The sequence below is a fragment of the Hippocampus comes genome, unplaced genomic scaffold (genome assembly GCF_001891065.2).
Source record: "Hippocampus comes isolate QL1 unplaced genomic scaffold, H_comes_QL1_v1.1 scaffold85, whole genome shotgun sequence".
Taxonomy (NCBI): Eukaryota; Metazoa; Chordata; class Actinopteri; order Syngnathiformes; family Syngnathidae; genus Hippocampus; species Hippocampus comes.
In genome coordinates, this window is record NW_017805540.1 from 1,120,381 (window position 1) to 1,135,380 (window position 15,000).

At 42.3% G+C, this 15,000-nt stretch overlaps 1 protein-coding gene across 1 annotated transcript in view; it reads left to right on the top strand.

Annotated features, from left to right (window-relative positions):
• Nucleotides 1-15,000, top strand: part of pbx1a (pre-B-cell leukemia homeobox 1a) — a 79,708-nt gene that overhangs the window by 63,635 nt on the left and 1,073 nt on the right. The window contains exons 4-8 of the mRNA XM_019878829.1: nucleotides 4,488-4,678; nucleotides 5,762-5,897; nucleotides 6,814-6,973; nucleotides 7,750-7,862; nucleotides 10,722-10,811. Of these exons, the coding sequence (XP_019734388.1) occupies nucleotides 4,488-4,678; nucleotides 5,762-5,897; nucleotides 6,814-6,973; nucleotides 7,750-7,862; nucleotides 10,722-10,811 (690 nt within the window). The remainder of the gene's footprint in view (nucleotides 1-4,487; nucleotides 4,679-5,761; nucleotides 5,898-6,813; nucleotides 6,974-7,749; nucleotides 7,863-10,721; nucleotides 10,812-15,000) is intronic.

Here is a 15,000-nt window from a genome sequence, read left to right on the forward strand (position 1 = left end):
TTTTAAAGAGGCGAATATAAGCTCAGTTTCCACAACGGTAGGCACACCTGCGCCATCTACTAACATGACGGTGCAAGCGCTGTATCACAAATTACGCCTTTACCGAAACCGAGTGTACCCGTAGGAATTTTTCATATCTTAACCCAGATGCGAGAGACTCCACAGAACAAATAGGCATGTGTGTTGACAAACGTGAGACTCCTCTTCCATAGTACTGTCGTTCAACTTCCCAGAAAAAAAGAGATCAGAACATATGACTCCTATCTTAAAAGACTTTATACTGGCTATGGACAACTGTACAATGGATTTTAAATGTTGCAACCACTGAATGGTTTGGGTTCTGAATACATTAAAGAAATGCTGATTGAATACAAAGGTGTGTGGACTTGGGTTGAACTCTGGGCTCCACTAATTTGGAGCCCAGAGTTCAAAGCATACATGCTGCATCAGCATTTTGCTGTATGCTTGCACGCAAACGAAGTAAGATGCAGACAGAATTCAAGTTAGCGTCAAGTGGCAATGCTTTTAAATCCAGGTTAAAAAACAAAACAAAACAGTGCTCCCACCCCTCCCCCACCGCACATACCTACAGTAGGATTAAGGTCTTTTCGAAGCATTTCTCGAATCTATTTTTCCAAAATGATGCTCTTGCGCCGCATGTTCATTGAAACAACTTTTTTTATTTCTCTTCTTGGCTTTTAAATCTCTGAAGGGTTTAATTTTTTTTTAATGTCTTAAATTTGTTTAAGAATAAGAATACGAATACCTTTATTCGTCTCACAATGGAGAAATTCCCAATTTATAGCAGCAAAGTTATGAAAGGAAGAAAGTAGATGAACAAAAAGTAGAGGAGCTGCTGCTTACTTTCAAATGTTATATTTCACCCTTGAATGTTTCCTTTAAATGTGGTTTTCTAACTACTGTGTGTGAAGCACATTGAGTTACCCGGTGTATGAAATGCGCTAACATTTAAATAAAGCTGCCTTGCCTTACAAAGATTAAGAGGCAGCGTGGTTGGCAGTAACTGCTATCTTATAGTATGCACACTGTTTTTGGTAAACAAATATTTGCTGTGGTGACTGACTCGACTTATCGGCGAGCTCTGCAGAAGCCTGATAACGATTTTGATCGTTTGAATCAGGTGCGTTTGGAGGAGGGAATGATTTAAAACGTGCAGGATAGTGGCCCTCGGGGTAATTTGTTAATATGGAGAAAAAAAAATTGCAAAAAGAAAAAAATAAGTAAAAAACTGCCTAAAATGGGCATATTTTCGCCAAATTTTTAAAAAAGCTAATATCATCCGATGAATTACTCGACCCCGAATCTTAACATACCCCACACCACAGGATCATAGAGGAGGGAATGATGATAATTTGCTAATATGGGAAAAAACATTGCAAAAAGAAAAAAATAAATAAAAAATTGCCTAAAATGGGCATATTTTCGCTAAATTTTTCAAAGAGCTAATATCGTCCGATGAATTAATCGGCCCCGAATCTTAACATACCCCACACCACAGGATCATCTTTCAGAGATATCCGATTATCAGGCCTTTGCTGACTTTGATCAGAAGAAGTGAAAACATGACAAACTCCAAAAGTCAAGCTTTTCAGGGATGTTCGAGTAAAGCGTGGACCGCAGCCAGCGGTTACATGAGTCGCAGTGCCGCTCTCCTCCAAAGACTTGAATGTCGCATCACTCCCTGGGAAGTCAAAGCGCCGGTTGCGGCTTTGTCATCTTCTCCAGCGGACGGCAAGTCATCGCCGACTGTCAAAGTCAATATACACCTGAGCGACCCAGCGCCGCCACGCACACGTATGACTGAGCTGCGCGGGGCATGTACGTGTGTGCGCGCGAGCAAAACGGCTGCTCGGTGCGTCACTTTGACTGACGTAACCCCGGTGTTGACAAGCAGCAGACACCTCGCAGTCTCACGCGGTGACTGATTCAGACAGGGAGGGAACGAGCGGCACGGAGAACGGAGAGACGCACTTTTAAACCTCTTGAACGCGCGCGGCGCTGAAAGCCTGCTGTCGTTTTACGTTTCCCTTCACTTGTCTCAAAGACGTCATTTTTTTGTTGTAGTCACAAGCACACCGGCACATCGCCGCTCTACGACTCCCAGCGCCACCTTTGTTTGCCGTCATGCATCACGACTGATTGAATAGAGGATGTTGTTACCTCTCTCAAGGATGTTGGAGTTTCATTGCAGAGTGAAGGATTATTTAAAAACTGCGTTTTGGCACAAAGGGGTCCAGAGGCCTCTTTTCGAACAATGTGAGCACTTTAGGACATTTTTTTAGAAGATTTGATTGAACAAAACATGCATCCCAATTTAGTGATGCTCTGATTGATTGTCCACCGAATGCGGTCGGCTGATTGTGAAAAAGTGTGTGATCGCCCTTTCATTGCTGATCACAAACACCAATCAGCCACAGCTCGTATTTTGCAACCTGCAGCCAACTGGAGATGCAAATGTTTGTGCTTTTTTTTTTTTTTTTTGTAATGTCAGTTGATGATAATGTCTTGTTTGTGTACAATAAAACATAAATAAAACTGTTTTTTAATTGGATCAGTCGATTAATCAAAAAGTATTTGATAGATTAATCGAATGATAAAGTAATTGTTAGTGAGAGGCAGTAAAATTGAAAAATCGATCAGAATCGGTATTGGCTGATCTCACTCATGGATTGTCATTATTTGAATCGGCAGCATAAAAACCTGATTGCAACATCCCTAATCCCATTTATGACTGCCTAAAAGTTTATCCAGAGCAATAAACCTGTAATCTGCTCAATAAAACCTCACAGCCAGCAATCGTGAAAGTTAAACCTGTTCTATACTTCCTGATGGCAAATCCAAAAATACTGTCTGAGTCACGGATTCTGCGATTGTTTCATGAAATGAAACAAGAACCTGACCATGTTACAAACGGAAGCGTGTGAAATGAGAGGATGCCTGTGAATATTTTCGTTCATCCGGGTCATTTCATTCTCCGGGCACTGAGCCAATCGCGGCTGGACTGCTCCGGTTGTCTTCGAACATGTTTTGCCTCTCATCCGAGCGGGCTTCATCAGTTCATGCAATCAGGCTCGACGAGGACTGCACCTGCCTGAGTTGGTTGTGAAAAGCAAACTATCCTCGAATGGTATAAAGCCTGCTCGATGAGAGTTGAAATGCCTGAAGACAAGGATATGAGTTTGTAATTACAATGTACCGTATTTTCCGCACTATACGGCGCTTCGGAGTATAAGGTGCACCTTCAACGAATGGCCTATTTTAAAACTGTTTTCATATGTAGGGCGCAGCTCATCATAAGCCGCATAGAATAGAAGTTAAAATAGTGGCTGCGGTTGCGCTATGCACCCACTAGATGGAGCTACGCTAAAGGAAATACAATACAATACAGCTTTATTGATATAGAGCATTCATAACCGCTGCAGCTGTAACAAAGCACTTTCCAGAACATTTAAAATACTATGTCCAAGAAATCAAAATATTGATCCATTTGTAACTCCTTCAGGATGTAGCATGAAGCACAACACAGAAGTCCGTAAATATACAGGGTTTATTCCATGGCAACCCGTGAGAACTGGTCACCAACACGGACATGAAACATATAAACACAAATGGCATTACAAAACAATAAATGAAAGACAAAAGTTCTGAAGACAATTGGTTCAACAAATAGGCACACAAACCTCCTGGGCTCACATCAACAAGGGGCTAAATATCCTTAGAGGTCTTGCTTGTCTCCTTCTTCCTTCGTTTAGTCGCTATGCTTTTGGTATTATCTTCATTTCATAATGGCTGCGCTGAGCTCACAAAGCAGTTGTCTGTTTGAGTGTGTGTTGGCGAATGCACATGTCAATTAGTGTCGGACAGAACCCTTTGACGTTACGATTGGTTCCTGCTAATAATCACAATTAGATGGCATAGGAACACTCACAGGGAAACAACTCAATGGAGAATATAAAGAGACTGTAACACCATAGATAAGGCGCATCGGATTATAAGGCGCACTGTTGGCTTTTGAGAAAATTGAATGCTTTTAGCTGCGCCGTATAATGCGTAAAATACGGTACATGGTTACAGCAATTAACAGTTATCCTTCCCAGTCTAGCATAGGACCTAATATCCTCATTTATTGTCTTGAATTAGGCTTAGTTACTCAGAATCAGAATCATCTTTATTGGCCAAGTATCTTAAAACACACCCCAGGAATTTGTCTCTGGTAGTTTGAGCCACTCTAGCATTGCAGCAAACAAGCCACTCTAAGAAAATGAACATTTAGGACATTACACATAAGGACAGAGTCATTAAACAATGTAAGGATACCATTAGTGCGGTCGTACTCAGCAATGGCAGCTGTGCTAATGTTGCCGAGAGTCAGCAACGAATATGAAATGTCACGTCAAGCAGGCCCGGACCTCCCAGTGCAGATGTCCCGCTTTCGTTCTCAACGTCCGCCCGTTTTGTGATTGCAGGCGTGCAACGAGTTCACCACCCACGTGATGAACCTGCTGCGGGAGCAGTCTCGGACGCGACCCATCTCGCCTAAAGAGATCGAGCGCATGGTCAGCATCATCCACCGCAAGTTCAGCTCCATTCAGATGCAACTCAAGCAGAGCACCTGCGAGGCCGTCATGATCCTGCGCTCGCGATTCCTCGACGCCAGGTCCGCTCTCACTCTTGTGGCCTCGCTTTCTTGTTGAAACTCTTTTGCTCCAAGGGCTTTTGTTTTTAGCCAATTTTTTATTTTTTTTCATGATATCGGCCAGACAACAAATAGTATGTTTAGATTTCATTCAAACCTCGGTTTTCGAACGTCTCTGTTCTCGACCAAATCAATTTTCGACCAAAAATTTCGAGTTCTTTATGCCTCGGATGACGACCGAATTTCGTTTCTCGAACAAACTGAGCGCACTTGAATGTGTCACTTGACTCCTCTCGCCTTCCTTACACGAGGAAGTGACGCAGCCAATTATTGAAAAGCATTATCGAAAGTAATTTTCCTATATATTTTTTAATGTATTGTTACCGATTTTTTTCCAGTTTATGGTTAAAATTTCAATCATTTTATGACACTAATATGACATTACAATACTTTTACATGACATTCATTGATAAACAGCAAATTTCAATCAGTATTTTTAACACTGCTTTAAAAATGTGTCGTTTTTTACGAGGATATCATGTTTTTGAATTTTTTTTTTTTTTTTTTTTTTTAGGTTTGACCTAAAAAAGCTTGCACAATCCTGATTTGACCATGTGTTGCAGTTTTTAGCCATGACCTTTCAGAGACAAAATTCCACCTGTTGCTGACCCTAACCCTGAGTTAATAAATATTACCAAATAAATCACGACAGTATATTGCATATTTTATTATTTTTATGATATCATTATAATTGTTATGAAAACCTGACATGTTAGAGGAAAAACAAAGGCAAATTTGGAATCAAAAATATCCATCCAGCAAAATAACCATAAAATTGTTGACTGGTGTTTTTTTTTCCATGTCATTTTATAATCACATTTTTCTATTTTATTGTTAACATGCCAACAAGAGCTTGAAATTCATTTTGTGGTACAATGGCTTCAACCGGGACAAAAGCATCGCTGCCGTTACCATGGCAACACCTTAATCTTTTATGATGCAGTAATTCAAGTAATATTGCATTATTAGTCAGTCCTGAAAGTATATTTTTGTTTCTGCTAAGCTATACCCAGAATACTAATCCATTTTTCTTTCCTGCTCTAGGCGAAAGAGGAGGAACTTCAACAAACAGGCGACAGAGATTCTAAACGAGTACTTTTACTCCCATCTCAGTAATCCTTATCCAAGTGAAGAGGCCAAAGAAGAGTTGGCCAAGAAATGCAGCATCACAGTGTCACAGGTGACCTCACCTTCACCGTCGACTTCTTTTTTTTTTTTGTTTTGTTTTGTTTTTCCAACTGAAGGCACTTTTTTTTTACAGTGATTACCATATTTTTTATCACCAAAAGGCGCACTTAAAAGTCTTACATTTTCTCCAAAATGGACTGGGTGCCTAATAACGCGGTTCGCCTTGCGTAAGCACCGAGTTGCAAAAAAAAAAAAAAAAAGGTGGGCGTGAAAGAGGATGCAAAAGGCATGCCCCCCAGTAGGTCCCAGTACATGCAAAACAACATCCCGCAAATGGCACCTACGAAGAGACACACTTAGGAAGCGCGGTTAAAACTGTAAGCTAATAGTTACGCGGAGGACCATGGGAATTGAGCAGACGTGAGAGAATTCAAGATCAACTAATCCATGGTTCTCTGGTGCTTTCGTTTTATGAAACGGCGCCATCTATCCATCTGGGCAAGGATGACCGTGGCGCAGCAACATCCGCCAGATTACAAGGAAAAGCTGGCTAAATTATGCAAAATTACGCACTTCCCCCCCCCCCTCCAAAATATATAATTTTTAATATTTCATCCTGTGTGGTGGATCTATTGTTATAATACTTCACTTGACACTATAATCCGTGACTTTTACGAATTGAACTACTGAAATAAATTTCACGCACGAGGCCTACGATCTACTGATGTACTGTTGCCCAAATCAAATTCATCAAAACAACAGAGCAAGTCCAAGACATATGCACTTTTGAATGGCAAAAAAAACAGAACTGTCAAATTGAGGAAAAAATTGTGGATTTACAGCTCCCGGAGCAAACATTGTGGTCTGTTTATATGGTGTGCCTTTCCAATGCAGAATGCGGCTCATGTAGATTCTGCAAAACGGTTATAATCCAACCAGTGTGTCTCGTGTGTGTGCTCTCCAAAAAGGTCTCCAACTGGTTTGGAAACAAGAGAATCCGCTACAAGAAAAACATCGGCAAGTTCCAGGAGGAGGCCAACATGTACGCGGCGAGGACCGCCGTCAATGCCACCAGTGTGTCTGCACACGGCAGCCAGGCCAACTCCCCGTCTACTCCCAATTCAGCAGGTAAGAGAGACCAATCCCCCCCACCCCCACCCCTGGAAATACTGTAAGCGTTGGCCATTGGAAGATATTTATTTATCTTTCATTTCAACCGGCGCAGATGTTTTCAGAAGCTCTTAAAGTCTGATTGTGTTCTCTGGCTCTTGGTTTTATTTGGATTTTTCTTGAACTCACCCACCAGGTGCTATACGGGCTCCCTTGCCTTTCATTTATTTTTCTTTTTTTTTTCCCAGCCCGCCATCTGACACTCATTTTCTTCTCTCCTCTCTCCATTATTGACCCTTTTGCTCTTAATTCTTCCTGCCTCTTGTCCGGTTGACCTTGTGCATGCCATTAAGCCGTTGAAAGGGCAAGCCGAGTCTTTTGTCATAAAGAGACTTTCGCCGCAGTATTGGATTAGGACCGGGTGTTGAAATCAAGTTACGCCCTGGTCTCTTTACATCTGGGGAGCTGAGCTCCATTAAAGGCCCAACGCCGTTCTTTGGGTCTTCCTGCAGATCAATTATTGCTTCCTTAATGAAATACTCGCAGCGTGCACAGCAAACAGTGATAGAATCCATGAGGCGAGCTTTAACTGGACTTAAGCAGTTTTCGGACAATTACCTGTCTTGTGTCTCTTGAGTTATGCTTCAGAGATGCCTTCGTGTGGACCCACTGCGTCTGTCCTCGTAAACTAACCCGGCTAATGCACTTTTGCTTACGCATGATCTTTGAAACTCCTTTTTCTGTCCCTTTTCCTCGCTCTTTCTTTTCCTCCTCTGCATCTGTCGTGCTCTCAGGTTCTGCTGGTTCCTTTAACATGTCAAACTCCGGAGACTTGTTCATGAGTGTGCAGTCCCTCAATGGGGACTCGTACCAAGGGGGGCAGGTTGGGGCCAACATACAATCCCAGGTAGGCGCTTCTCCAGTTTCTAAGGTAGCATGTAGAACAAGAACACTTTTGAGGTGGCCCATTTGGATGAAATTTTACCTTCGTTTATACGGTGTTGCATTCAGGTCCATATATGACTGTGCACCCTCGAACATGGAACTCAAGCGGATGTCTTTTGTTTTCAAGGCACCGTGATGCCATCAAGGTCATTTAACGAGATGAGAAACGCATATTGAAAGAGCATTTGTTGGCAACTTGGCAAACAAGAGATGGAAAGTGGGGGTTGTGACACATCTGACCTTCGAAGCACTATTATGCACTGCACTTATTGTAATTCAGTGTCTGTGGATGGGTTATACTGTACCTGTATTTGATTTGTGGATGGGTGTTTTTCATATGTTGTTGAAACATTTTGAGTTTTTACTTCACTATACTTTTTTTTTACCTTCCGCACAAGAAATACATTTAAAAAAAAACTAAAATTAACACTAAGACTAATAATACTACACTAAAATTAAGCTCTACAATTGCCGAAAGAGGTCATAAGAGGTAAGGCAAGGCAATTTTATTGATGTTACATTTCATCCACAAGCCAACTCAGTGTGCTTCACAGAACCAAAAGCATTCACAAACACAACAGCTGAAGGCATTCAACAGCAAAGCAAAGAGAACAAAAGTAGCTCACTTAGAATAATTAAAAGAACGTACATTGTAACTCAGTTACAAACAAAAGACAGAAGACATTTAAAATCAAAGTCAAGAAATGAAAAGTAGCTTTCCAAAATGACATTGAAATTTTAATGGCGCATGCCCCACCTTTCCACAAAGTTCCACGGAAATCTCTGAGCTCAACGCGTTCAACCAAAGTCGAATTGGACATGAACACAATCGCTCAACCTCCACCAAGACACAGAGGTCGCACTTTGCCTCGAGCACGCCGTTATCGCGCTGGCCATTGTCAAGGCGTCGTTGAGTAGACGACGGTGGACAGTTCTGGAAGTGGCGCAACACTCATCAGCACCCCTGACTCGCGTAGCATAGCCGTAGCCGTAGCATAGCCAGCGGTGTAGCACGCCTCTGCGACCTTGCCCCAGTGGACGCAGATGTCCGGCGCCGCGGTCAGGAGTGTTACAAGTCTTCACCAGGAACTGAGGAAACACCACCCGTGGTGATTCTCTCGTTTGGTTTCAGTGCTTTTGGCAGCATTCCTCAACCCATCCAACAAGCCCCCTCAACCCCCCACCCACCCATCCACAGCCTTTTCTATTCAGATCAGCTCGAGAAACACCCGAGGTTGAGCATGAATATGCAAATGTGACAACTCTTAAAGGGGTAAAGTGGTCTTCGGGGTTGGCCCCTCACCATCCAACCTCGCATTCCTCCTAATGGATTAGTTTTACGGCGTTGTCAGGACTGCTCTGTGCAATTCCACTAGAGGAAGGGGAGGGGAGAAAAAAAAGTTTGACTAAATGAGCCTTGAGTAGAGTCATTTGTAGTGGTACCCAAATGGCAGGTGTGCTTTTTCAAGCATAACCTGGCTAACTGCACTGCCAAGAGCTGCAAAGTGGCTCCTAGTGAACACGGAAAATGGCAGTTTTCCAGAAGAAAAAAAAATCCTTCTACAAATAAATAATGTGGTGCGCACTGTATTCATCACAGTGATTGCAGCCAAACACGCTATCATATAACAGTTCATCAAGAATGAACAAAATCAATCATTCTTTCTTGTCACAAGGCCAGTGCTTCTCAATGATTTTTTTTTGTAATGTCTCCACCCCACCCAAGGAAGAAGAAAATATTTCGTTTCCCACCAACTCTTCGCCGCAACTATAAAATGCACCATTTGTCTATAAAATTCTTGTAAGTACACTTCTGCAGAGGCGCTAATACTTCTTGCACACTCTCTGACAGTGAGGGCGCCACTGCTACCAGAAGTAGTGGATGTAGGGACGATTTCGAGTGTTAACCTACCATGCATGTTTTTGGAATGTGGGAGGAAACCGGAGTACCCGGAGAAAACCCACACAGGCACGGGGAGGCCCAATGGTGTTCTTTGGGTCTTCCTGCAGATCAATTACAAAGGAAGGCCGGAGCAGGAATCGAACCCTGCACCTCTGCACTGTGAGGCCAATGCACTAACCACTCGATCACCGGACCACCTCTATTATCCATCCATCCATCCATCCATTTTACGATCCACTTTATCCTCACAAGGGTCGCGGGGGGTGCTGGAGCCTATCCCAGCCGTCTTCGGGCAGTAGGCGGGGGGACACCCTGAACCGGTTGCCAGCAATCGCAGGGCACACACAGACGAACAACCATCCGCACTCACACCTCAGGACAATTTAGAGTGTTCAATCAGCCTGCCATGCATGTTTTTTGGAATGTGGGAGGGAACCGGAGTACCCGGAGAAAACCTACGCAGGCCCGGGGAGAACATGCAAACTCCACAAAGGACCCTGCACCACTGCACTGTGAGGCCGACGTGCTAACCAGTCGACAAATGGGCCGCTTCTATTACATATATGATTCATCAACTAATTAACTCAATGATCTGCTGGTACCCGCGGCCCAATTTACCACATAACGGTCGAATAAGGGGATACAGACATAACATTTCATTCCTTTTTGTATTTGTGAAACCCTGACATTATTATAGGCATCCAAAGCACAAATACTGCATTCCTAATTTGTCTCTTCATCATATCTTGTCCTTTTGCTTGTTATCAAGCGTGTGCACTGATTGTGCCGTTCACTATCGCACTGACCTTTCTTGCTGCACACCACTCTTTATTATCTACACCTTTTGTCTGACCTGGGCTTTTATTCTGTGACCCCCCCCCCAACCCCCCACCTTCCCACCCTCTTCCATTGTTCCAGGTGGATACCCTTCGCCATGTTATCAGCCAGACCGGCGGATACAGTGACAGCCTCGCTGCCAGCCAGATGTACAGTCCACAGGGCATCAACGTAAGTACGCCCGCACGGAAAGATGGAGTGCGCGTGCTGCCACCACACTCGGTTTGCCTCAGTTAGGCTGCTATCCAGCCAGTCGACCCCCCTCCGTTTTTGCTCCGGCCGTGCCCTGGGTGGCAGGCAATGAGGCAGCTAGCGGCCTGAATTCGCTGGACACGCTCCGAGTCTGTCGGGGGACATTAGCGTTAGCGTGGCACCTGCAGTGGACGGGAACAAGGACACAGGTGTCATCCGAGCACAACAATACTCTTCTACCTTGTGAACCGTAGTTGAACCCCTCCCCCCCAGCTTCTCACTTGTAGAGACTTTAAAGTTGATAATTACCTGTACCAAACTTTGTTAATTTGAATAAATTGTGCAACAATTACTATACGATTGCCACAAAACTTTTGTAGAGGCGATGGGGATGGCCCAACATTGTATTTGAAAAGAGTCAACAGCATTTTATTCCGAGGGTATAAACAAATCCTGTATACAGGACTACTCAAAAATGTCAAACAACAAAAGGTGGTTATCTATAAACATCTATAAATTGATTTTGATTTTTGTGCCTTGGTGGAGGTCTGTGCCTCACTGCGTGCTATTCTTGTTCTTAAAAAAATACATATTGTGACATTTAAAAAATAATCATTAAAAGAAAAATAGTCTCCAAGTGTCTTCACAAAGGCAAAGCAGCTTTATTTATATCGTGCATTTCATACACAAGAAAACTCAATATGCTTCACATACTTCCAAAACAACAATTAAAAGGCGAAGAAAAAACATTTAAAAGCAAAGTAGGGAAGTAAAAAGTAGTTCACTAAAATTATTAAGAGAACATGCTGCACAAGAACATGATTTTGGAAAAAATAATGATAGAAATGCTGTAAAAAACCTTAATCATAGGTATGGGAGGGAACAAAAGCATAGTTTTGAACCGGGATTTAAAATCATTTACACTTGGCGCAAACTTCAATTCTGTTGGCAGTTTATGCCATGTGCATGCAGCGTAACAGCTAAATGCTGATGCCCCATGTTTGCTTTGAACTCTTTGACCCGAGTCTGCTGACCTCTGTCTCTGACATTCAAAGGTTAAATTAGACACATGATAAAGAATCACAACATTCATAGTTTTCACATTCTAACTTCAAATCACTCATTTTTTTTGTTAAGGGGCAGGCTGTCTTGTACAAATGTATGAGTATGGCTTTCGTTACCATGACTACCAGACCAGAACAGAACTCGGGCATGGCTCCTCGGTGTTGCCAATTTAGATTGTTACAATTCGGCAATCAGCCCAGTTCCCTCCCTGACGCATTTTCTCAAACAGACCAATAACAAAAGATTTAGTCGGTAGCTGTTTAATTTCACACTTTGGGCAGGCATTCCAGAGACCCACTTTTGTATACGCAGACAATTAAAAATTCATTTTCCATAACATAAAGAACAACCCGTTGTATTTTCTTGGTCTTAAAGGATCACAACAAGCTTTTGTAGGTCTTCGAGCTGTGCTGAGCCAGGCCAGGCCAGGCATGGCGGCGGCGGCGGCGGCACTGGAGGCAGTGTGTTAACATGTATATCCACAGCGACAGGCGGCGCAGCGCTGAACAGAATCAATACGACAGTCGCGGGGACGGAGGGAGCGGGGCTTTGGGCAAACAGTCCAAGCACATTGGCCCGATCATTCATCTACACAAACAGCCGCACTGACAAGGCTGCAACAGCCCTGGCGCTCACTATAATAAGAACATGCACGCATGGAGATCACCGCAATGTGCAACAGGCACAACGGGGTGTCCCGCCCCGAGTCTCGCTCTCACCCACCGCTATTATCGCCCAATCAGAGCAATAAAAGTTGATGTCTTTCTTTGGAAATATGCTCGAGTGAAGCTAACTAGCAGTGGGTGGGGTGTTGCACATGAAGAAATGGATTGAAATATGGATCAAAAGCCATACAGTTCATGTTTTATAGTATCGCAGATCAAGGCATGTAATTTGTCCTGAATATCCATAGAAGATACATATGCAAGCTTTTTTTTTTTTTTTTTGGAAAGCGCCTGAAGGTAGTTTTAAAATCTAAACAAGGATGTTAGTTGGAGATGACATATCATGTCCTTGTTCATCTCACGTTACGCTCTGTGAGCCAAAACAAAACCGGCAGCCGCAGTATTTTATTTTTTTTAACGCAAGTCCGGATGAAATAATAGCAACACGCAAAATAACCAAGCAATCCGCGTTCGTGAGTTTTATATTTTAACAACCCCCCCCCCAGCCCCCTAATTTTGTATTCCTGTGTAATCAATGCAAAATGTATTTTGTCATTCTGTATTCCAAATGTGGAATAATTCACTTCACTTGAATTTAAAAAGTAGTACCAACACACACACACACACACACACACACACACACACACACACACACATATATATATGCGCGCGCGCGCGCACACACCCACGCACACACGCACACATTAAAAAAAAACATGAACCATTTCTGGTTCTCTGGAACGTCCTGGAGCGTCACCCAAATTTATGATTTTATTTTATTCACATCTTGTTTTGCCACGATTTAAAACTAGGGATGATTTTTTTTTTCTGCAAGCTGTCTTATTTCATACCCGACTTCCCAATGATGAAATAATAATTTTTAGCCCTCCCAAAATTCAGCATCCTCACTTTGAGATTAAAATGTTGAAAAAGGAAAAAAAAAAGTAGCATGAACAATATTACACAAAGTGTTATTTCATTTGAATTGACAATGACAACAAATTCTACCTCGCATTGTCTTCCACTGGTTTTATAAAACCACTCTGAATAATCTGATTTTCTTTTTTCATTCATGACAGAAATGTCATCATTTCATCCCATTGATGGGCCAATTTTCTTTCTTTATTTTATTGTTTTTTTTTAGACCCCAAAAAATCGGCCTGTGTAGTGAAGATGAATGTCGATATTTCTCATGTTTGCAATGAGAACACATTGCGGGTAGCCAAGTTGTGCACAAGGACGCTTGCACTGAGTTCACCTTCGCCTCCTTCATCCTTCAACAATTGTTCCCCTGCAAATTGCTGGTGGGCGTCGTCGCCTCTCCCAGAAAGCCAAGAAATGTTTTGTGCCTCCCGTTTTTTTTTTTTTTGTCTCGCGCTCGCTATTGAATAACATGACAGACGGCCTGTACGCTAAATAACAGGCTTTGGGAAATAAGCGGTGGCTGAAAAGCACGTTCCCATTTTCACTTAATAGTTGAAATTGCAATTGATGTCACTAATGGTCCCGAGTCAACCTTTGAGACGACTTTGATGGAGAGATTCTTTTTTTTTTTTTTTTTTTTTGTTATTGTTGTTATCATGTATTCTTTCATTCTGACGTATATGAATGTGTGTGCGTATCTTTTGGTTTCAGCCCTTCAGTTATTCTCAAAAGACGTCCAGGGACAATTGGCACAGTGCTATTTTTGCGAAAGATCTTTTCATATGGTGTGCGTGCGCATGTGTATGTGTGTTACAGTATTAAAAAAAACAAAACAAAAAAAAAACGGGTATGTTGTTGAGGGAGATGCTGCTTGTCTTTTGATGCTATTTTCTCGAGGCATGATTCATTTTATGCATCGTATGAATTCATATCATTTTTTTTCATTGGCCTCTCTAAGGAAGAAATTGTTTTGATACAATCTACGTACACATGCTTGGATTTTTTTATTTGGTTTAATTAATTCTGTTTCATACTGTATGTATAATATACATTGTCAGATTCATCCATTATCTGAACCGCTTGTCCTCACGAGGGTCGCGAGCGTGTTGAGGCCTATCCCAGTTGTACACCCTTAACCGGTTCCCAGCCAATCACAGGGCACACATAGACAAACAACCATCTGCGCTCACAATCACACATAGGGACAATTTAGAGTGATCAATTAACCTACAATTCATGTTTTTGCAATGTGGGAGGAAAGCGGAGTACCCACAGAAAACCCACGCAGGCACGGGGAGAACATGCAAACTCCACACAAAAAGGCCGGGGCCCGGATTCAAACTCCTCTTTACTGTGAGGCAGTACTACTACTACCAGTACTTCATTTTTTAAAAAAATATTTTATCATATTTTAAATATTAAATATTCGATTTCTATTGTTTATGATACATTTATTAAATATTTATTATACTGTGTATACAAATATATATGTGTGTGTGTGTGTGTGTGTGTGT